General features: G+C 41.4%; 1 protein-coding gene across 4 annotated transcripts in view; it reads left to right on the top strand.

Annotated features, from left to right (window-relative positions):
• The window catches only part of LOC126281544 (OTU domain-containing protein 7B-like), a 78,818-nt gene extending 58,490 nt beyond the window's left edge, over positions 1-20,328 (top strand). For 2 of the 4 annotated variants that reach the window (XM_049980601.1, XM_049980600.1), the window contains exons 11-12: positions 1,719-1,885; positions 18,558-20,328. In XM_049980601.1, coding sequence (XP_049836558.1) covers positions 1,719-1,885; positions 18,558-18,636 — 246 coding nt within the window. In that variant the 3' untranslated portion in view covers positions 18,637-20,328. The remainder of the gene's footprint in view (positions 1-1,718; positions 1,886-18,557) is intronic. The other 2 variants (XM_049980603.1, XM_049980602.1) reach the window with 1 other exon arrangement.
• The last annotated feature ends 3,624 nt before the right edge of the window (positions 20,329-23,952 follow it).

Genomic DNA, 23,952 nt, shown 5'->3' with positions numbered 1-23,952 from the left:
AATTGTAACATCCTCACCTTCAGCTACTGTCATGACTCTGAGAAATACTCTGCTAAGAACATGTACTCCAAGGCAGGGTAGTTTTGCTGAAGAATAGTTCAACCTGTTTGTAATTCTCAATAAAAATTGATATTCTGAAAAATTGAGCAAGTGGTGCAGCAAGCTTTGTTGTTATCGAAATGGAGATAAAAGATCCAAACATTGCATATTTCGCATATGACAGTACAATCGCTTTGAAAATATGTAGACTGTACTAAAAATGTGATCTTATTTCCTTCCACCAGTAATTACATGTACTCCGCAAGGATAGAAACAGAGTAGGCATCTGAACATCAGATGTTTAGCATATACAATAAAAGTGCCATTTCGTATGACATGGCACTCTCTGAAGGGCATAGGAATAAAATGAAAGGCATACCAGAGATTATAGTGACCAATCAGAACATTGATCACTTTCCATGCAGTCACCAGATGATTTACAACTAGGCCAGTTTTTTTTTCCAGATTTCTGGGGCAATGCCATTAACATTTTCTAAAATAAGATATTGCAAAACCTAATAATTCTTATCCCCAGTATAAGCAAAAACCACTATCAGACATTCAGGTTAGTGCTGAATTAATGGAAATAACTCATATGAGTTGTAGAGGTAAGAGGGGAGGGATATAATTTACAGGTTTCAAATATGAACATAGATATAAAATATCAATAAATAAAATAAATACTTGCAACTCTGAGAATTGAATGACACATGGGTTATCTTTACTCATCATCTCATTAGACTTGATACAGTGAGCACAACCAACATTGCTCACGGTTCCCCGAAGAGGACTACCAAGGCAGTAGATTAAATATTTTGTTGGCGAACCCAGCAACCAATTGGAATGCTGAAAGTGTTTTTTTTACCCCTTTTATATTTATGTGAATAAGTCTGTTACACCCAGTTTTACTGAAACATCACTGCATTGATTCCTTTCCTTTGACGACAATAAAACTTTCTCCGTGTAGTGGTTTTGTCCTTTGCATAAAACATAAATTTACGGCATTTATGGTGTTTATTTTGCAAGATTTCTCCTATGGAAGGAAGAGCAGCAAATATCAACAGGATAGGATTTCACTGCCAAGGGAAAGGTATTTACTATCACTTTAAGAGTGAAAAAATGTATTGTGCTCACAGATTGCCCAGTACCCACTTGACTTGTTGTTTGTCTACTGATTGCTCTGTCTGTTTAATAGTGCATGATGTTCCACTGTACCTATGTTTCTGACCATGTTTTACAATTCTTCACCATTCTTTATTGTTGTTGTTTCCATTTCTGTTGTAACCTTTTTATAAACTGTTTCTGTAACAACAGCATCTTGTTGTTCCTTTTCATCTCTCCAACCAGATAGGTGTGTTTAGTAGCAGATGTTAATAATTTATATTGTAGAGAAAAGTGAATTTTCAGGTGGGGAAAGGCATAACCCTGTACAAATACAATATGTATGAAACATGATGAGGGAATTGGAATAGATTTTCATTTCTAGGGCGAAAACTGACAGTAACCAGTTCAATAATATTTAATTACCTGGTAAGTGAGGAGAGGAAGAAATCTGTTAAGTGAATCTGTGAAATTAATTTTTGATTTCCCTCAGAAAGATATATCCAGATGTCACTGTGATCTCTGTTTATAGTGCTCATGCAGAATAAAATGTCATATACATATGTATTTGTGTGCAGGAAATAGTCAGTGGGAGACACACACATGTGGCAACACTGACTTCTCCACAACTTCCGAAAGCCGGCCACGGAGTGGAACTGCCACATGTTGAAAAAGCTGGCACTCCGTGTAGAAATAATCACTGCCATTTCTATGGCTCACCAGACTCTGACCACTATTGCTCACGGTATGTACTACATGCACTTCAGATGTACTGAGCTCTGTAGCATGTCATCATTATACATGAACTTGAGTCCCTGCTTTTAAGCTGCTGTTGTCGTCCATACTTTATTTCTATAGCTGACAGCATGTCACAGTAATGTCTATGGGATAGAACACAAGCAATTTAGTATGTTCACAGGTGCAGGAATCCAAGTCATGCAGTGTTCATGAACATTACGGCTTTTAGATGCACCATATAGCAAGCTCCTATTAAAATTTTTATTAGATATTGTTGTCGAAGAAACAATACAACGTAAGTGACTCTGTATCAATGTGCCGTGTAAATACAAAAGTGCATGCAGCTACCGCACTCTGGTATTACCTGTTAGTTATCTCTGTATATTGGAAAGCAGTTTTGAGTCAAGGCTTCAGTTGACTGAAGTGAGTAGATTTTTTTCTAGACAATCTTTTCATTGCCAGTGAGTTTGTCACTCCCTTCGGAGTAGGGTATGACAGTGCACTTTCATTTTATTTAAGAGTGATTGACTGCTACCAGTCACTACACCAGTCACTAATCCCTGTAAGTCTTCCTATATTTTGCTGCTGTAGCCTTCTAAAACTGAATTCTCTCAACAGATCATGGCATCACCCCAAACAGCCTTATAGGCCTTTTGATGCTTCAGTTAAGTTGTATTTCTTTTTCTTTTTTTTTTTCTTTCTTTTTTTTTTCATTGTAAAAAATTGCAAGTTCATCATTCTATAATAAAAGCAAGTGTGTGTGCACTGACGCAAATCCAGAAAATCAGAAAAGCCAGTTACGTGGTACTGTTCGTTAGATGACAATATTTTGGTACATTCAGTATCAAGTTGTATGTCAGTTAAACATGTGAGAACTAAAGTTACTGGACAGTGGGCATAATATGTTGTCTTGAAGTTTGCTGATGACGCATGAGCCATACACCAGCCTCTTCACTCAGGTCACTAACTTGCTAATACAGAACCTCATGACTCAGCTGAAGCCTGCTATTAAATGAAATTTTAATTCCAAAAATTGGACCAGTTAATGGCAGGCATATATTTCCTGTTACAAATGTATGTACTCACCTGTAAACCCCAAACCTTTTCATAAGATCTTGTAAAGCAGGCTATATAACAGCGAAGTTCGCAATTGCTCTTTTGAGTAGGGACATTTAAGCTTGGTATCTGTTTTGTATAGTACAAAAGGAGTGAGTCATATTTTTGAATAGGCATTCACCACTTTCCGCAGCTGTACAGACTAAAACTGCACTGAACTTTGATGTATATGCAGTCACAGCTATGTATGAATGCCTAACAACTCTGCCTGAGAAGCTATGCATGTACTCCATGGCACAAATGCACCTCCCTCCAATATTTAAACAATTAAGTATTTTGAGTTTAGATTCACCAATGCGGAGACAGGAAATCACAGAAGCAACTGAAATGGCGCATTGCTTCACTGCAATTTGCATTTATTGTAACACTTGATAACAGACCAAGAAAATGTCACGTGTTACACTTTACAGATAATACCACTAGAATAATAATAAACACCTGATTCAGTTTTCTGCACTTTAACTAAAGTTCAACAGGGGAACACACTTTAAGTTCTCCCATAAATATAAATATGTACGTAAATAAAACAGAAAGAAACTTCCACATGGGAAAAATATATTAAAAACAAAGATTCCAAGACTTACCAAGCGGGAAAGCGCCGGCAGACAGGCACATGAACAAAACACACAAACACACACACAGAATTATGAGCTTTCGCAACTGGCAGTTGCTTCGTCACACACACACACATATCCATCCGCACATACACAGACACAAGCAGACATATTTAAAGGCAAAAGGCAATTAGTTAACAGGTTAGGCACTGTTATTAAAGCTTTGCAAATGAGGTAGCAAGCCAAGGTCTGCAATTCTACTTTGTCATTTAAATGTGTCCTAATTAACTGAAAGTCACTACTTGGATCCAGTATTTGATAGTGTGCTCAAAATCAACAGACAAAGGTGAGAGGCAAGTTTACACTTGCAAACAGCTCACACAGAATGTGAGCATAAGGTGGACATTAAATGAACTGCTCCTGGCTCAGTCATTTCCACACTGACGAAACCAATGATCTTCACCAAATTACTGTAGACGCTGGAATGCCCATTTGCTTGAAAATAATGCCAAATAATGGTCAAAATGTCTTATTTTAAGTTCGACAACATCCATAGGCTTTCAATGGACAATCAGCCCACATCCCCTTTGATCCATCTGCGACCAAGACAGTAACATTGGCTGCTATCACGGCCTTAACGATGTATCACACCTGACACAAGTCATGCCAAACATCAACAAAACGGCATGGCCACCTGTGTGCTCCCAGACGTCGTAAATTAGTTCCTCCTCCAGACTGACGCTCTCTCACAAACATGACAGGCAGCTGGTTGCAGCAATGCCAAAGCACCCTCTGGCTAGGGTAAGGAAACAACAGAGTGCGAAGCAGGAATTTCAAAAGGAACACGCTACAGACAAGGAGGAATCACAGAGAACCAACTGTGACATTTTGTCATGGTTCACCCTCCCCCACCAAAACCACACAACAGGTGGTAACAAAAGCTTACCCAACTTTAGGCTTAATCTGATTTACATGAACCTTAAGCACCTTACCAGTACCAGAGTGTTTAAGCAAGAAGTCGACGGGACTTAAAATCTTCTGTATACTAAATGGACTGGTGACGGGTGGTGCGAACTTCCCACCAGCATGGGTGCGGAAGCGCTTTCCAAGATTAAAATTCTTAATGAAAACTGTATCCCCAACCTTTCCCTGAAAGGAGCATCAGCCATGATTGTAACGGAGCACCTTAAGGTGATGAATATGATGGATATTGGCTCTAGCACTTTCCCAATTGTTCTTGATCGAATGGGTGTCTATGACTTCAGACAAGAGATCAGTGATATGCCATAAATTGGTGAATGTACAATTCAAAGGATAGGTTAACATCAATGAGGCAGTAGTAGTCCTAGAAGCCACATGGTGGGTGGAATTAAAACCATGGCAAGGATTGATCCCACTTAGATGGAGAATGGCAATGATAAATAATAAGAGCCACCTCCAAATTATGGTTAACCCGTTCGGCAAAACAAGGCTGTGGGTAATAAGGTGTTGTGGTGAAATGATGAATCCCATTTCTAAAACAAAATTGCTTAAACTGACATGGGATTTTCTTGTCCATGGGATTTTCTTCCCTTTCAGACAGCAAAAACCCTGCCCGTAATGTATTATTAGGTTTATTAATTTTGCAGAGTTGGCAGCTCTTTACCAACTTCCTAATATTCTGACTCATAGAGGGCCAAGTTAACTGTTGACTAACCTTGGCAATAGTTTTAGCTATCCTCAAGTGACCTACCACAAGCGAATCATGAAAATAAGCAAAAACCGGATGTACCAACCATTGAGGGGACCAATCTTAAATAGACCAGTCTTCCCAACCCGCTTACACAAGATGCCTCTATTTATAATGTATCCAGGCATCTGCTTTCCGGAAAGAATAGCTTCCTTAACAGTGCTCCATCTGGGATCCTCTTCCTGCTTCTCCTTGATTTCGTTAAATAATTCCAGGATCTCAGAGAGGACATTGGCTACAATAACTTCCTCAGAATGGAGGTGTTCCTATTCCTCCTCACAAAACATCAACTGAATGCATCAGTGACCTGACTGTCAATGCCACATTTATGGTGAACTTTGAAACGAAAGGCCGATATGTGGACTGCCAACGAGCCACCCTACCAGTTTTGCTGGGTTGGGCCAAAACCCAACTCAATGCCTGGTTATCAGTCACCAGTAAGAATTCCTGATGTCCTAGATAAAATTTGAACTTTTCAAGGGCAAACAAAACAGCTAAGGCTTTACATTCGTAAACTGAATACTTTGCTTCCGCCTCAAACACCTTGAGGCATAAGCAACTGGCCGCCTGTCACCATTGAATTCCTGCATGAGAACGGTAGCAATCCAACCTCTGGATGCATCGATTTAGACAATAAAACTTTGACTAAAGTCAGGAACAACAAGAACTGGAGGATAGGTAAGACCAGTTATAATTACTGTGAAAGCTGTCTGCTGGCTCTCGCCCCATTGGAACACTTGGTTCTTGCCACACAGACAGTTAACGGGAGTGGCAAATTGAGCAAAATTAGGTACAAATTTACGAAAATAATCAGCCGTTCCGACAAATCTAGCAATCTCTTTCTTGTTACATTGTAGGTAAAAACGTCTTAAGCTGACAGTATGCTCGGTTCTTTCCCGAGGGCATGCAGCTTTACTGTATGGGTCATTGATGATGGCATCCTCTTGGGTAAAATATTCCAGAGGTAAAATAGTTCCCCATTCGGATCTCCGGGCGAGGACTACTCAAGAGGACGTTGTTCTCAGGAGAAAGAAAATGTGTTCTACAGATTGGAGCATGGAATGTCAGATCCCTTAATCGGGCAGGTAGGTTAGAAAATTTAAAAAGGGAAATGGATAGGTTAAAGTTAGATATAGTGGGAATTAGTGAAGTTCGGTGGCAGGAGGAACAAGACTTTTGGTCAGGCCAATACAGGGTTATAAATACAAAGTCAAATAGGGGTTATGCAGGATTAGGTTTAATAATGAATAGGAAAATAGCAATGCGGGTAAGCTACTACAAACAGCATAGTGAATGCATTATTGTGGCCAAAATAGACACAAATCCCATGCCTACTACAGTAGTACAAGTTTATATGCCAACTAGCTCTGCAGATGACGAAGAAATTGAAGAAATGTATGATGAGATAAAAGAAATTATTCAGGTAGTGAAGGGAGACGAAAATTTAAGTCATGGGTGACTGGAATTAGAGAGGAGGGAAAGGGAGAGAAGGAAACATAGTAGGTGAATATGGATTGGGGCTAAGAAATGCAAGAGGAAGCCACCTGGTAGAATTTTGCACAGAGCATAATTTAATAATAGCTAACACTTGGTTCAAGAATCATAAAAGAAGGTTGTATACATGGAAGAATCCTGGAGATACTAGAATGTATCAGATAAATTATACAATGGTAAGACAGAGATTTAGGAACCAGGTTTTAAATTGTAAGACATTTCCAGGAGCAGATGTGGACTCTGAGCACAATCTATTGGTTATGAACTGTAGATTAAAACTGAAGAAACTGCAAAAAGGTGGGAATTTAAGGAAGTGGGACCTGGATAAACTGATAAACCAGAGGTTGTACAGAGTTTCAGGGAGAGCATAAGGGAACAATTGACAGGAATGGTGGAAAGAAATACAGTAGAAGAAGAATGGGGTAGCTCTGAGGGATGAAGTAGTGAAGGCAGCAGAGGATCAAGTAGGTAAAAAGACGAGGGCTAGTAGAAATCCTTGGGTAACAGAAGAAGTATTGAATTTAAATGATGAAAGGAGAAAATATGAAAACACAGTAAATGAAGCAGGCAAAAGGGAATACAAACGTCTCAAAAATGAGATCGACAGGAACTGCAAAATAGCTAAGCGGGGATGGCTAGAGGACAAAATGTAAGGATGTTGATGCTTATCTCTGTAGGGGTAAGATAGATACTGCCTACAGGAAAATTAAAGAAACCTTTGGAAAAAAGAGAACCACTTGTATGAATATCAAGAGCTCAGATGGAACCCAGTTCTAAGCAAAGAAGGGAAAGCAGAAAGGTGGAAGGAGTATATAGAGGATCTATACAAGGGCGATGTACTTGAGGACAATATTACAGAAAAGGAAGAGGATGTAGATGAAGATGAAATGGGAGGTATGATACTGTGTGCAGAGTTTGACAGAGCACTGAAGGACCTGAGTCCAAACAAGGCCCTGGGAGTAGACATCATTCCATTGGAACTATTGACGGCCTTGGGAGAGCCAGTCCTGACAAAACTCTACGATCTGGTGAGCAAGATGTATGAGACAGGCGAAATACCCTAAGACTTCAAGAAAAATATAATAACTCCAATCCCAAAGAAGGCAGGTGTTGATAAATGTGAAAATTACTGAACTATCAGTTTAATAAGTCACAGCTGCAAAATACTAATGCGAATTCTTTACAGACGAATAGAAAAACTGGTAGATCCAACCTTGGCGAAGATCAGTTTGGATTCCGCAGAAATGTTGGAACACGTGAGGCAATACTGACCCTACGACTTATCTTAGTAAACTAGATTAAGGAAAGGTAAACCTATGTTTCTAGCATTTGTAGACTTAGAGAAAGCTTTTGACAATGTTGACTGGAATACTCTCTTTCAAATTCCAAAGGTGGCAGGGGTAAAATACAGGGAGCGAAAGGCTATTTACAATTTGTACAGAAACCAGATGGCAGTTATAAGAGTCAAGGGGCATGAAAGGGAAGCAGCGGTTGGGAAGGGAGTAAGACAGGGTTGTAGCCTCTCCCCAATGTTATTCAATCTGTATATTGAGCAAGCAGTAAAGGAAACAAAATAAAAATTCAGAGTAGGTATTAAAATCCATGGAGAAGAAATAAAAACTTTGAAGTACGCCAATGACATTGTGATTCTGTCAGAGACAGCATAGGACTTGGAAGAGCAGTTGAACGGAATGGACAGTGTTTTGAAAGACAAATGCAAAACGAGAATAATGGAATGTAGTCGAATTAAGTCGGGTTATGCAGAGGGAATTAGATTTGGAAATGGGACACTTAAGGTAGTAAAGGAGTGTTGCTATTTGGGGAGCAAAATAACTGATGATGGTCGAAGTAGAGGATATAAAATGTAGACTGACAATGGCAAGGAAGCATTTCTGAAGAAGAGAAATTTGTTAACATCGAGTATAGATTTAAGTGTCAGGAAGTCAATTTCTGAAAGTATTTGTATGGAGTGTAGCCATGTATAGAAGTGAAACATGGATGATAAATAGTTTGGACAAGAAAAGAATAGAAGCTTTCGAAATGTGGTGCTACAGAAGAATGCTGAAGATTAGATGGGTAGATCACATAACTAATGAGGAGGTATTGAATAGAATTGCGGAGAAGGAGTTTGTGGCACAACTTGACAAGAAGAAGGGACCGGTTGGTAGGACATGTTCTGAGGCATCAAGGGATCACAAATTTAGCATTGGAGGGCAGCGTGGAGGGTAAAAATCGTAGAGGGAGACCAAGAGAGGAATAAACTAAGCAGATTCAGAAGGATGTAGGCTGCAGTAAGTACTGGGAGGTGAAGAAGCTTGCACAGTATAGAGTAGCATGGAGAGCTGCATCAAACCAGTCTCGGGACTGAAGAAGTCGTCGTCGTCGTCGTCGTCGTCGTCAACAACAACATGCTCCTGATCAATCCTAATGCCATCACCTGAGACTAAGTGCCCAAGGAAGGAAATCTCTCCACAACATAATTTAATTTTATCAGGTTTGACAATCAATCCTACCTCACTCAAGTGATCTGAAACCAATGCCAGATCTTGTAAGTGTTGACCAAAGCTATGACTTTAGAGTACAATGTCATCTAAATAATTATAAACACAGTTAAGTTTTAAATCAGCCAACACATTATCCAAAAGACGGGGGAGCAAAAACAAAGGGAACGCGATTGAACTCGGAGATTCCAGTCTGTTGCAAATCCTCAGTAAGTGGTATCTGGTAATAGGCCTGATTTAAATCCAGAATGGAAAAAATGGTGCTCCAATGAAACAAGTGAAACAGTTGTGAAGATCAGGCATTGGTACAGACTCCAGTATGACCTTCTGGTTAAGGCAGCGGTAATCAACGACAGGTCGATAGTCCTATCCGTGCTCCTTAGAGACCAAGAATATAGGCGAAGCATATGGGAAAGTAGACGGTCTGAAAACCCTATTATTCAACATCTCATCAATTTTACGACATAATATCCGCATCTTGGGAGGTGACAGGCGGTAAGGGGTCTGCTGGACCGGAACATCATCCATCAAATGAATTTTGTAACAAATGCGATCCGTAACCCCCAATTGAGTAGTCAAGACCTGAGGATAACGTTGTAGTAATTTGAGCAAACAAAATGCCTGCACATCAGGCAGATGACCAACATCAAACTGCGAAATGATATTATTAATGGCCTTAAGTGGAACACATTTATGACAAGAACAGAAACCAAATTTCTGTGCAGGACAAAAGCAAAATCTAGCACCAGACCGACCTTGCGAACCAAGTCACAGCCCAACAACAAACTAACTGAAAGATTCTTAGTTACATGAAAACAAATATGCCAAGAAAAATCGCCTACTACTGTTCCCCTTTAGTTCCCCCACCAGAGGTAATTTCTGCTCATTCACTGCCAGACATCCGTGCATGGAAGGAGACAAAGGATGAAACCTGCATAGGGCACAATATTCAAGATATCAGTCGTAATCAAGCAAGGAAACGGCACTGCCAGAATGCAACAGGGCCAAATGGGCTCATGATTAAGTGCAGCACACAAGTGGGGAAGCCATGACCCCGATACAGCTCTAATATGAGCACAGCCCTTGGATGTACCATCCTTGCAATAGTTGTCCCTTTTCTTCTGACGTCATTTACTGGAACAAGCTGCTTGCTGATGTGAACAGTCACAAACCAAATGACTGGTGACCTCATACCTAAAACATTGACGCTTTGCAGGAAAAGGAATAACTCCTCACCTAGGCTCTGTTACTAAAGATGTTGATCTTTCATCCAATGAGCTTGCACAATGGTGTTCATCGGCAAAACTAAGTGCCTCAATAGAACTAACAAGTTGGCTCAACTTGGTATATGAGAGGCTCATGGTCAAACTGAGTCCATGATCGATCCTCGGGTCTCATCCCTTGGACTACGACTGGGATGGAGTCACGTTCAGTAACCTCCATATCAAGGAGTTTCTCATCGAACTCCTGCAATTGGAAAAAATACGTAGCACAACCACCTGGGGAAATTGCAGGGCACTAGTATGTATTTTGAGGCTAACAGTAAGCCACAAAACCATTTGAACTTGACTTAAGTCATCAATCATGAACACTGAAATCCCTCGCAATAAATAGATAATAGGATTGGGCAATTTGGCAAACACCTCCGATCCCTGAGCCTTAAACACATGACTACTAACACCTTGATTATTGTTACCCGAGGAAGCCAAATTCTTATCATCTTTATCATGAAACACTGGCCTTAACCTGCAGTTCCTTTACTCTTTGGGTAAGCTGGCTAACCGATCCCTGCTGTTCTTCATTCAAAGACAATAATTGTAAGTCCTGTAACGAAAGTACCAGTGGCACAAATGGGCCTGTAACCGTCCCCTCTGTCTCAAGGTAACATGAGTTCCGTGAAGATAAGTAATATTCTGATTTAATTCATCAGCAGCACTACTAATGACTTGTAGGGCATCGCTGACCTGGCTGATGAGTTCACTGGAAACGACTACTGGATTGTTCAATGCACCATGCAATCTAATGACCAAGTATGCCTCCGTACCCTGCGTATGCTGCTGACGAATTAGCAGTTCACACACTAACTGATACTTCTTTAAGGTCAGAACGGGACAATCACGTTGCCCCATCACGACACGTATCAAATTTACAAATGACTCTAAAACAAAATTTCAAGGAAATAGAAAACGAATCAAATTGAAAATATGTACAGTAAATGCAAGACAGTGAAGCAAATCTAAACGCCCCCTCTTAACTAGGAAGGGAAACAACCACACTCTGCTACCATGGGGGACATACACACCTCCCTCCAATATTTAAACAATTAAATATTATGAGTTTAGATTAACCAGTTCGGAGATAGGAAATCACGGGAACAACTGAAATAGCACATAACTTCATTGCAATTTGCATTTATTGTAACACCTGATAACAGACCAAGAAAATGTTGCATGTTACACTTTACAGATAATAGTATTAGAACAATAATAAACACCTAATTCGGTTTTCTACACTTTAGTTAAAGTTCAACAGGGGAACACACTTTGTTCTCCCATAAATATAAATGTGCGCATGGCGCATTAAAGAACTGTTTATGAAACAGTCACTTATAACATCAAGGCAGGCACACTCCATGTAAAGAGAAAATAATTATCAAGTTTACACATTGACTAGAAGATTAAAATGAATAACAGGAGAGTGCACCGTCCACAACACGTTACAGCGACAGTTAACCTCCAATAGGTTCCTTTCTTTATGACATGACATTAAATACAGCTCAGTAGTAATAAAAAAATTTAGATTCCACCCAGTGGAAAAACAATAAATTGGAACTTGACAAATCTGTACTCAAGGGAGCTGCACTCCATCTAAACCCTCAAAAAATGGCAACTTAATGGCTACCTACAGTAACAAATTAAGAGTAGCATGCTTATAGATTGACTAGAATAAAGGAATAAATAACACATACACGGCTTCTGACGGCCAACAAACTATGTTGGGCTATTGAGCAGTGATTAATTTAAAATAGCCACAACATTCATTAACCAGGTTAGCGGCTTATGTAAAGACAAGCATTGAGCAAAGACCCTGGTCAGAAGGTAATCAAAACTAGCAGGATTTCCTTACACAAAAGATGTGCCAACACATCTGTTCATACCCCAGAATTAACTTAAGAACTCTGTCATCAGGGCACGAGTGGCCTACGGGGACCATCCGACCGCCGTGTCATCCTCAGTGGAGGGTGCAGATAGGAGGGGCTTGGGGTCAGCACACTGCTCTCCCGGTCGTTATGATGGTATTCCTGACCAAAGCCGCTACTATCCGGTCAAGTAGATCCTCAGTTGGCATCACGAGGCTGAGTGCACCCCGAAAAATGGCAACAGCACATGGCGGCCTGGATGGTCACCCATCCAAGTGCCGACCACGCCCGACAGCGCTTAACTGCAGTGATCTCAGGGGAACCAGTGTATCCATTGTGGCAAGGCCATTGCCCTCAGAATCAACTAACGCAACATAATCATTGACACATTTCAGATAATATTTTAAAACATTATACTTAAACACCTTGGTTTACCACAAGCCTTAATTAGTAAACATATTAGGCACTGTTATTAAAGCCATGCAAATGAGGTAGCAAGTTAAGGTCTACAATTCTACTCTGCCATTTAAAATGCCCCGTGATGAGGAAAAGGAAGAATCCAGCTAATTAACTGAAAGACACTACTTTGATTCAGTATTTGACGGTGCATTCAAAATCAACAAACAAAGGAGAGAGTCAAGTTTACACTCGAAAAATAGCTCACGCAGAATGTGAGCATAAGGTGGACATTAAAGGAACTGCTCCTGGCTCAGTCATTTCCACACCAATGAAACAAATAATCTTCACCGAATTACGGTAGATGTTGGAATGCCCAGTTGCTTGCAAATAACGCCAAATAATGGTCCAAACGTCTTATTTTAAGTCCGATGACATCCATAGGATAGGAGTTTCAATGGATAACAAGCCCTCATCCCCTTTGATCCATCTGCTTCCAAGACAGTAACATTGGCTGCTATCACGGCCTTAACGATGCATCACACCTGACACAAGTCATGCGAAACATCAACAAAATGGCATGGTTGCGTGTATGCTCCCAGATGTCCTCAATTGGAGTTCCTCCTCCAGACCGATGCTCTCTCGCAAATGTGGCAGGCAGCCGGCCGCAGCAATGCCACAGTGCCCTCTGGCTAGGGTAAGGTGACAACAGAGTGTGAAGTGGGAGTTTCAAAAGGAACACACTACAGACAAGGAGGAAACGCGGACAACCAACCGTGAAATTTTGTCATGGTTCACTCCATAAAATAAACCCAGTCACTGCAATAGAGAAACATTCATAACTGGTTTACTAAACAACTGACAAATCTCTGAACCAAAGGTCCTATTGTGAGGTAAAGGCTACAAAATGTAGTCTGAGCTACATGATTATTCTATGGATACAGTCCAAATAACAGTAGTATTTGTGAAATGAAAAGTGGAAATGTCAAACATTTTAAGTGAAATTTTTTTTTCACAAAACAAGTTTTCAGCAGTAGGGTGTTTTCGGTACTCCATTGCATATCTTTAGACTTATTCCATGTTCCGTAGCATAGAAAAAAATGTTTTAAGAATGCATTACTAGATGCTGTGTGGTCTTTGTGCCCTCTGGAGTTCAAAGCCCTATGTATCAAGGACTCCTCCATTTAGTTTATGCCTAGCATGGAATGCTTTGAAGTGGTAACACACAAGTTTTTGGTGAGTGGGCACAGCTTTTTGAGCTGCAGAGAGATGAAAATGAAATGTCATGTGACTAAAGCCTCCCGTCAGGTAGACCATTCGTCGGGTGCAAGTCTTTCAATTTGACGCCACTTTGGCGACTTGTACATCAATGGGGATGAAATGATGATGATTAAGACAACTCAATATCCAGTCCCTGAGTGGAGAAAATTTCCAATCCAGCTGGGAATCGAACCCAGGCCCTTAGGATTGACATTCTGTCGCGCTGACCTCTCAGCTACTGGGGGTGGACTGCAAAGAGATTTTAGAACTATAGAGAAGCGAAGAAAGGTAAGCAAAGCCTTTGTTCTGCAAGATTTACTCAAGGTTGTTGAATCAGCTAAAATTGTTATACTATTCCCTGTAGTTTCAGTGCATACAGACAATGTCTTTGGGTTGAAGTATGTTGCTGAAATATTGTTGTTTATAAAGGTATGAGAGATCTCTGGATGCAGTTCGATCAAAGTGTCTCAACTCATCCATCTGAAATAGCTATTCAAAATACCTACACTGAAATAGAAGAAAGGAAAAATGTTAATGTATTCAAAAGAGGAAGTGCTATGCGTGGTGCACACTGCAGTGCAGTTGTTTGTAAAACCAGCCATATTTATTAGTTGCAAAACTGAAAGACCTGTTGAAAACATTACCTTTTCTTCCTCAACAACACAAGAAGGTTACAGTAAACTTTACCACAAGAATGGAGCTGCCAAACAGAAGATAATACTAGAGATCTTTACTTAAATCTAGCTTCGTTATTCTTGTTAAAAACAGTTAAGATATGAGAAATGGTTTCGTTGACTAATTCTAGTAGTTAAAACATTACTGCTCTGTCAGTAAGCTTTGGGATTTGTACTCTGAAGACAGTCTAAAATACTCAGTATGTCATTATAGACTGTACCTTGTTTATCTATGTGAAATTGTAACATTGTAATTTATGTTTCTTGTGTAGATACATTATCATAAACTGTCTCATGTCTTTTAAAATCAGTGTAAATACAGCTAGGAGCTCCTGTTAGTGTAGTCTGGACTGTCTGTGCACTTTTGAGTTGTCTGATGATGGCCTAGAAAGGTGAAAGATGGTTTGCAATGAAATATAAAATAAATGTTGTAAATATTGTTGTTGTATAGATACGGTAAAGAAAGTTTGTGTAGAATGTAAATAATTTGGGATAAAGGAGACCACTCGAAGTCTCAAGTAATCTATAGGCACATAAAAAAGAAGAGAAGCCTTCTAGCTTTTGGAAAAAATCCTTTAATGGGTTAGAGTAGTGAGTTCATGTGGGGACTGGTGATGACGAAGACATGGAGTTGTGGAATGGGAAGGGGTGGCAAAACAGAAGGGGTGTGTCTGGGGTGAGGAGTTGGGAGTGGGAATAACAGTAGCATAGGAATGGACCAGGATGTTACATAGACTGAATTTTGCAGCAGAATACACGTTTAGGAGGGATGGGAAGGATTGTGGACAGGATGTTCCTTATTTCCAAGCTCCTTGCTAGTGAAAACCATGGGGAAGGATATGGTTCAGTTTCTCCAGTCTGAAGTGATGGAGGGAGGGGGGGGGGGGGGGGGGGGGGGGGGGGGGAGGGGGCGTCGGTGCGGTGCGGGGCGGTTCTCCTTCACAATGCATTTTTGGGGGTGGTAGGAGGCTTAAGAGAATTTGAGGATACGGCACAAGAAATCAGTTACTGAACTGGGCTTGACGGGAGGGTGGTAGTGCCATTGTGTGCAGGCACGGTAAGGGACTCCTCATTACTGTTGATATGCCACAGACTGTATGGAAGCAGCTTTTCTGGTGTGGAAGGGGTGACAGATGTCACCATCCAGGTACTGCTTGATACGGATGCAGATATACATGGAACCATCAAGGAGGTGGTAAACATCCAGAAAGGAGCGACAATGGACTGAGAGCAGCCAGATGCAGTGGATGGAAAAAGGTAACGGAGCCATTAGAGAGGTGATAAAAGTCCCAAAAGGTGGCAAGTTAGGTTGAGAACAACGTTGTGAAGCATATGGGAGAAATGTAGAGGTTGTGGAGAAAATACTATATGGTGTCTTGGCCCTCGGTGCAAATCATGAAGATAACATCAATAATTCAGAATTAGACAAGGATTTGGGTTACTGGGAGGCTGTAAAGTTCCCTCTTGATGGGCCGTAAAAAGGCTGGCATAAGATTGTGCCATGTAAGTGATTATAGTCACTGATTTGTCTTCCACACAAAGGGTAAGTAGTTGTGTGTAGAGATGTGATTGGTAGAAAGTTTAAGGAAACATTTAATGGATTTGGAGTCGGAATGATGTTCGGAGAGGTAGTGTTCGATAGCAGCAAGGCTGTGGACATGAGGGATGTTGGTGTACAGACAGGTGGCATCGACAGCAATGAATAGGACTCCACATGGTAGTGGGATGGATGGTCGTTAGTTGGTGAAGAGTAGTCCCTCTATCCATCCGTCTCCCCCTCCCTACCGCCTCTGTCCGTCCGTCTCCCCCTCCCCCCCTCGCTGTCCGTCCGTCTCCCCCTCCCCCCCTCGCTGTCCGTCCGTCTCCCCCTCCCCCCCTCGCTGTCCGTCCGTCTCCCCCTCCCCCCCTCGCTGTCCGTCCGTCTCCCCCTCCCCCCCTAGCTGTCCGTCCGTCTCCCCCTCCCCCCCCTAGCTGTCCGTCCGTCTCCCCCTCCCCCCCCCTAGCTGTCCGTCCGTCTCCCCCTCCCCCCCCTAGCTGTCCGTCCGTCTCCCCCTCCCCCCCTAGCTGTCCGTCCGTCTCCCCCTGTCCCCCCTAGCTGTCCGTCCGTCTCCCCCTCCCCCCCTAGCTGTCCGTCCGTCTCCCCCTCCCCCCCTAGCTGTCCGTCCGTCTCCCCCTCCCCCCCTAGCTGTCCGTCCGTCTCCCCCTCCCCCCCTAGCTGTCCGTCTGTCTCCCCCTCCCCCCCTAGCTGTCCGTCCGTCTCCCCCTCCCCCCCCTCGCTGTCCGTCCGTCTCCCCCTCCCCCCCCTCGCTGTCCGTCCGTCTCCCCCTCCCCCCCCTCGCTGTCCGTCCGTCTCCCCCTCCCCCCCTCGCTGTCCGTCCGTCTCCCCCTCCCCCCCTCGCTGTCCGTCCGTCTCCCCCTCCCCCCCTCGCTGTCCGTCCGTCTCCCCCTCCCCCCCCTCGCTGTCCGTCCGTCTCCCCCTCCCCCCCTCGCTGTCCGTCCGTCTCCCCCTCCCCCCTCGCTGTCCGTCCGTCTCCCCCTCCCCCCCTCGCTGTCCGTCCGTCTCCCCCTCCCCCCCTCGCTGTCCGTCCGTCTCCCCCTCCCCCCCCTCGCTGTCCGTCCGTCTCCCCCTCCCCCCCTCGCTGTCCGTCCGTCTCCCCCTCCCCCCCTCGCTGTCCGTCCGTCTCCCCCTCCCCCCCTCGCTGTCCGTCCGTCTCCCCCTCCCCCCCTCGCTGTCCGTCCGTCTCCCCCTCCCCCCCCCTCGCTGTCCGTCCGTCTCCCCCTCCCCCCCCTCGCTGTCCGTCCGTCTCCCCCTCCCCCCCCTCGCTGTCCGTCCGTCTCCCCCTCCCCCCCTCGCTGTCCGTCCGTCTCCCCCTCCCCCCCCTCGCTGTCCGTCCGTCTCCCCCTCCCCCCCCTCGCTGTCCGTCCGTCCCCCCCTCCCCCCCCTCGCTGTCCGTCCGTCTCCCCCTCCCCCCCCTCGCTGTCCGTCCGTCTCCCCCTCCCCCCCCTCGCTGTCCGTCCGTCTCCCCCTCGCTGTCCGTCCGTCTCCCCCTCGCTGTCCGTCCGTCTCCCCCTCGCTGTCCGTCCGTCTCCCCCTCGCTGTCCGTCCGTCTCCCCCTCGCTGTCCGTCCGTCTCCCCCTCACTCCCCCCCCTCTTGTTGGTTTAAATTACTTATATAAATTCTTTTTATATCTGAAATATTATTTGTAACATCTCTGCATTATTCTGGAAGTAGTTATCTGTAGTTTACCCTTATATAGAAGTGAAACATGTATAACAGTATTGATGGCAAGAGAATAGAAACTTTTGAAATTTGGTGGTACAGAAGAAGGTTGAAGATAAGACTAGTAAAGTGAAGTGGGGAGGAAAATGTCAGATACAACTGTGTTTAAAGCAGAAATTAATCAATAAGACATATCCTGAAACTTCATGGCATAATTAATTTTTTAATGATGGGGAGTGGGGAGGAAGGTAGGTATAAATTTTAGGGGGAGATCAAGATTTGTCAGGCTGGTATGAAGAGCTGTATCAACAAAATTTTCGGGCTTAAGAGCACTACAACAGCAACAGTTTTACATAATAAAGAAAATCGTGAGTTCTAGATTTGCATTGTCTGTCATGTGTGAAATTCATTTGGCTTAGTAATTAAACAGCAGTTCCATTTTCTCTTCAGTGTCTTAAGAACATAATAAGTGACAATGGACCAGATGAATATAAAAAAAGACAATAATATGCTAATGATGAATCTGGCACTCTTTTCTTTTTAGTCTATCAATTGTCATAAGTGTTTTTGTAACAAAAGAAATTTTATTTTACAGATGCTATCGTGAGAACACAGTAACTGGTGTGAATACAACAGCAGTGCGCAGTCTGCAAGTACAGGAAGTCAATCGATAGTGCACCATGCTCACTTTTCTGTTCCTTTGCATCCCTAAAAGGGACTAAAACAATGTGTAGCTGTACTGTAAATAATGTTTATGAGCTTTAATGATGGTCAGTATTCCCTGAGAAACTGCTGCATACCATTTCGTAGATAGCATATTTTTAAACATCTATTTTCATATCATCGGAACTATAGGCATGTAGCATTACATTTGCACTTGCATAACTGTGATTATAGCCAAAGTTGTGTGCCAGAAGTTATGTAAGATTAATACATAGTTGTTGTCAGTGGCAGATATGGAGCCTGTCCATGTTACTGAAGCACCTGCAGGTTTCAAATGAGTACTGCAATCTTGTGATTGGTGTGTTTATTCAAGCATCCTCTCAGAAACCAATTTTTGTTATGATGTTGACCGTAACATCACTTTGTAATGGCCTTAGACAGATTTATAGTGGTATCATGTGCTATGCATAATTTGATACTGTGTATTGAAAGTGAATATGAAAGTATTTGTGTGTTCAGATAATTTTCATTTCGTGTATCTGTTGTCGTATGGTATATAAAAGTAACATGTCTTGGTACTCTGAGTCAGAATGGGTAACTCCCTAATCAACTTCTACAGTGCAGTTATTTAGTATCTCTCTTTTGTTTAAGGAGTTTTTGTGAAGTTGCGACTGTAATACACTTCCTTGTAACTTGTAGCAGATGGAAAAACTGTGCAGTGTTGTGCACTCACATGATTTACATATTCATTATGGTTGTTGGAAGAATTGTCCATCACTGGGCAAATATGATATGGATCAATGGTAGTGTGGCAAGTTTAGTGTCCCAGAAAGTACTTCAAAGCTATTTTTAAAAAGAAACTGTTTAAAAAAGCTTGTCTCTTGATTAACCCTTAAGGCATCTACCTACCTTATAGCAACTTAACAGGGTATTGTTATGCTCTTTAACCTAAAATATATTTTAAGAAGACATGTGCCTGGAGAGCTTCTTATTGTGATAAAATAGGTTATTTTGAATATCCATATACACAGTTTTGTTCCATTTAAATCTTGTTTGAATATTAGAACATTAGGATAAATGTTAGCATTTGTACCTGAGTGGTGTTTACACCTGCCACATGTCAGGTGATATAATTTTTTCTTGTTTTTATTGTAAAGGACCATTCAGTCCTTTGTGCTGTTCCAAGCAAGGAAAATTTGAATGTTTTAGTGACTTAGTCTTAATTTTTATTATAAATTTTCATCACTGGTAGTATCAGGCTTTTAAATGTTGATTATAAAGCTTGATTTTGTGTTGTTGAACTTTTTAGTTATTCTGAATAGTAAAGAAATATGCAGTAAGTGGCAATCATACTGCTTTTGTTATCTAAGTAGTGAAGAACATTAGGTTAGCATTAGTACAATGTCAGATGCTCTGGGTATTTTTACAAGTGTTTTAATACTTTTCTACTTAATGTTTAGCTGTAAAAAATTTTTTGATTTTATATTTGTAATGGATGTCATGAAACATGCGAATTTAATCTGTGATAAGACAATGAGCATTCACAATAAGCTTTTAAAATGTTGCATGTAATTATTAATAGGAACCTCAACTTGAGGGTATTGTCCTTGCCATTGGACATTTGCTTGAAAATGAACCAATCTGTTTTGTATTGTGTAACTGTCTTCCAGTTTTAAATATTGAAAACAATTTGTTGTGTTTTACTTGGAGAATGTATTATGATGTGTTTACAACAAGTGTCCTGACAATATAAATTCCAAAACTGACCATAGCCATAGCTGAAGATAAGAGATCTCCTCAGCACACAACTGGAATTAGTATTAAGATGATCTCAAAAGAGAATTACACACAGAGTTTAAGATTTAAGAGACTATTAAAAGTAGTTGCTGTTAATTTTTATAGTGTACCCTGATTATGTATCATGCCAACAGTTTAAGGGCTATATTGAGAAGTGTAATTTCTGGAAGACAACTGCAACAGATACCATTCAATCATGAATGTTTCCAATTGTATGTATAGCACTAATTTATTGGAATGGACAAGGAATTTTGAAGAATGTGGACAGCAGAAATGGGACTGAAATGAGGTGTATCCCATAGCAATAACTGGCTGTGGCAGCTGAGGATGCTAGTCATTTTCTTTTCTTTCCTTTAGAATTCCCTCTGATCAACTTCAAATATCAGATGTTGTGCAATTGTGTACTTTCTACACACCTTAAAGTTTTGGCCTCTCGGTATTAATTTTTCTTACAGGTTTTGATGGAATTTAATTCAAATTTGATCCTGGCTTGTGTATGATTCTACAAATTCCTGAAGTTATTGTGGGCTTTTTCTCCACTCCTTGTGTCATTTATTAAGTGTTCTTTCTTTGTTGTTTAGCTTTCTTCAAAAGGAGATGTCCACCCCTCTTTTCCTATTGTGTATGAAGTGTTTCTTTTTCTTTGGGATTCGGGAGGACGATGGTTCAATCCTGCGTCCGGCCATTCTGATTTAGGTTTTCCGTGATTTAGGGAAATCACTCCAGGCAAATGCCGGGATGGTTCCTTTGAAAGGGCACGGCCGACTTCCTTCCCCGTCCTTCCCGAGATCGATGACCTCGCTGTCTGGTCTCCTCCCCCAAAACAACCCAACCCAACATTTTTCTTTGGGGAAAGCAGAGAAACAGATTCAAAAAGACACACGCGAGACAGATAGTGGCCAGGAGGGGGGGGGGGGGGGATGTTTGTGCTTTCAGTCAATGAATAGAGTGCTGTTTCATGCAGAGGTGATACAATAATCGTAGGTGTTATAGAAACATTTAATGTAACTTCAACATGTGCATATTAATGTAGTTTCAGGATGTTTATATTCATACCAGTAATAGGTGTCTCAGCTGCAATTTATTACCAGTATGTGAGCAAGCTTGATTGACATTGCTTCTAAATCCGTTATCCTTAACAGTAATACAAGTTATATAACTTGAGTGCCTTCATCTATTTTTCTGACAGTCGCTTTTTTTTAAGTTTGAAAAACTTTTGGAAAGTAAGTCATTGTTAATTTATACTATGGATAGTAGATAATTAAGTGGTTGTGAAGCATTGTACAATTTAATGTATCAGCTTCATGCAAGTTCCTGTGAAAGGATGATTTATTTCAGACAGGAAGAAATGTTTCTTTAAGAAATCTGGTCTGTGATTCTTTATATGTATTTCACTGAATGCAGTAATCAGTGAGTTCTCAAAACTAGAAAATGTGTTCTGTATTTGGAATTCCGAGCCACATGTAAGTTTTCTATTTCACTTGCTGATACACAACTTTAATCCTTGTGTGTGTGTGTGTGTGTGTGTGTGTGTGTGTGTGTGTGTGTGTGTGTGTGTGTGTGTGTGTGTGTGTGTTTCCTAGCTCCATCCCATCACTTGTTAACAAACCTCCTTACATGAAACACTCCTACTCATTATCAAGACAATTAATAAATGTATTTTTTGGAATGATATACAGAATTCTCATTGAGTGCTTCCCACATTTGTTTCGCAGTTGATGATAGGAGGATTGTCAGTGTGCATTGTCCAATCTTTTTGATCCATCATGGAACATAAAGCACTCTCAGCAGCTTCTTTATTGTCCATGGTCATCTTTACCTTGAACTAGTATGGCTAGTGACTTGGTTTTCTGAATAAGTATAGGTTTGGTATTAGTTTTATATAGCTGGCCTTCTGAGTCTTTCTTATCCTTGTTACTGAATCTAATAATGTCTACTTATGACATTTTCCCCTCAGCCAACCCAAATAAAATGTTTGTCTATTCTGCATGAATATTTTTACCAACACTACCAGTCTTTGTATGCCACCATCAGGGGGCATAGTTTTAAATCTTTGAAGGACTCTTTCATCTATCAGGGGAATGTGGAGCTCAAACCAGACTCTTTTTTTTTAAGTTTCATGGTTGATGTTCTAGAAACTGTGAGCCACATAAGCTTTCCTTGTGGCCCAGATAACAGTTTGTCTACTGATACCTCTTTTACAAGTCTTAACTTTGTAGAGCATTAGCCGAGACACTGAGATTCTTGCTAGTGTGGCAGAAACTGTGCCGCACAGAACAGCTAGGAATAAAAACCTAAGGGGAATTTCTGCACTACTGACTGAGTTGTAAAAAAGAGCACTTGGCATACTGAAGCTGTTACTCTGTAATGGTTTAGCTCCTGAAGAACTGTTCTGAAAAGTTATCAGTCTGGGTTTGAGTCATATGTGGCACATTGTTTTAATCTGCCAAGATGGTTAACAGTTTGAGACACAATCATTTGCACCTGTAATAAATTTATATTTTCATACCCAAGAAAATTTAAGTTCATGTGCCTTTTATTGCAATAAAGAACTGCATGTTGAAGTCAACAATAAAATGTGTATACTTACTTTCTTACTAGAAACACTAGTTAATTCAGTAGGTGAACCAGAATTAAAATTAAATAGTAACGATTTCTAGATGGTCATTAACCTGAAAACACATTAATTAGCTGAAGTGTTATTGAAAAGAGGAACAAAATGAAAGTATGAATACCCTTGACTATTTTCATCTGTCCTGATTTTCTCTCTTAGGTTACAATAAAGATGAGTGTTCTTCTCAGATCATTTTAAGAAGTCTCACTTCTTTCATACCATTTCCTCTCTTCTTTTATAAACTGAGGAGTGTCTGATATAGAAAAGATGATGGTGGTTGTTTTTTTCTGTGTGAGTGTTTGTTGCCATGTAGTTAGTAGACATTCCTGCCTTTTAAAAGGTATCCTTTATTTCACCAGCTTTGATGGATATTTATTTTTGTGATGATTAATTTCAACCAACATTTGATTATCTTCATACCCATTTTGTTGCATAAGCAACCTGTTGTATCTGTATGGAACTACATAGTTCCGTAGGGAATAGTTAGCTTGCTTTCATAGTTACATAGGTCTGAATATGTCACATATTGGTTGGAATTAGTCATTAAAAACAAATATCCAACTGAGATGGTGAATGTGTCAGCTGTAGTTAGTTACCTGTAAGCTAGGTGATCATGATAGGAAATATGATGACCAAGTGTTTCTTATGCCTAAGAATACAGCAAGATCACTGCACCCCCCCCCCCTCCCCCCCCTCCCCCCCCCCCCCCTCTCTCTCTCTCTCTCTCTCTCTCTCTCTCTCTCTCTCTCTCTCTCTCTCTCTCTCTCTCTCCCCCCCAGTATGATTCTGTTAATAGAGGTGAGAGAGAGAGGCTGACTGCGTGTGGGCTAGATTCTTTTTTGAAGATGGGGTTTGTGGACTGCAGCAGATGCGAATCCTGGTGTAAATACAACAACTCTTTATTAGCTCTTTTCTA

This window comes from Schistocerca gregaria, chromosome 7, assembly GCF_023897955.1.
Source record: "Schistocerca gregaria isolate iqSchGreg1 chromosome 7, iqSchGreg1.2, whole genome shotgun sequence".
NCBI classification, from domain to species: domain Eukaryota; kingdom Metazoa; phylum Arthropoda; class Insecta; order Orthoptera; family Acrididae; genus Schistocerca; species Schistocerca gregaria.
This window is presented reverse-complemented; position numbering and strand designations above follow the sequence as displayed.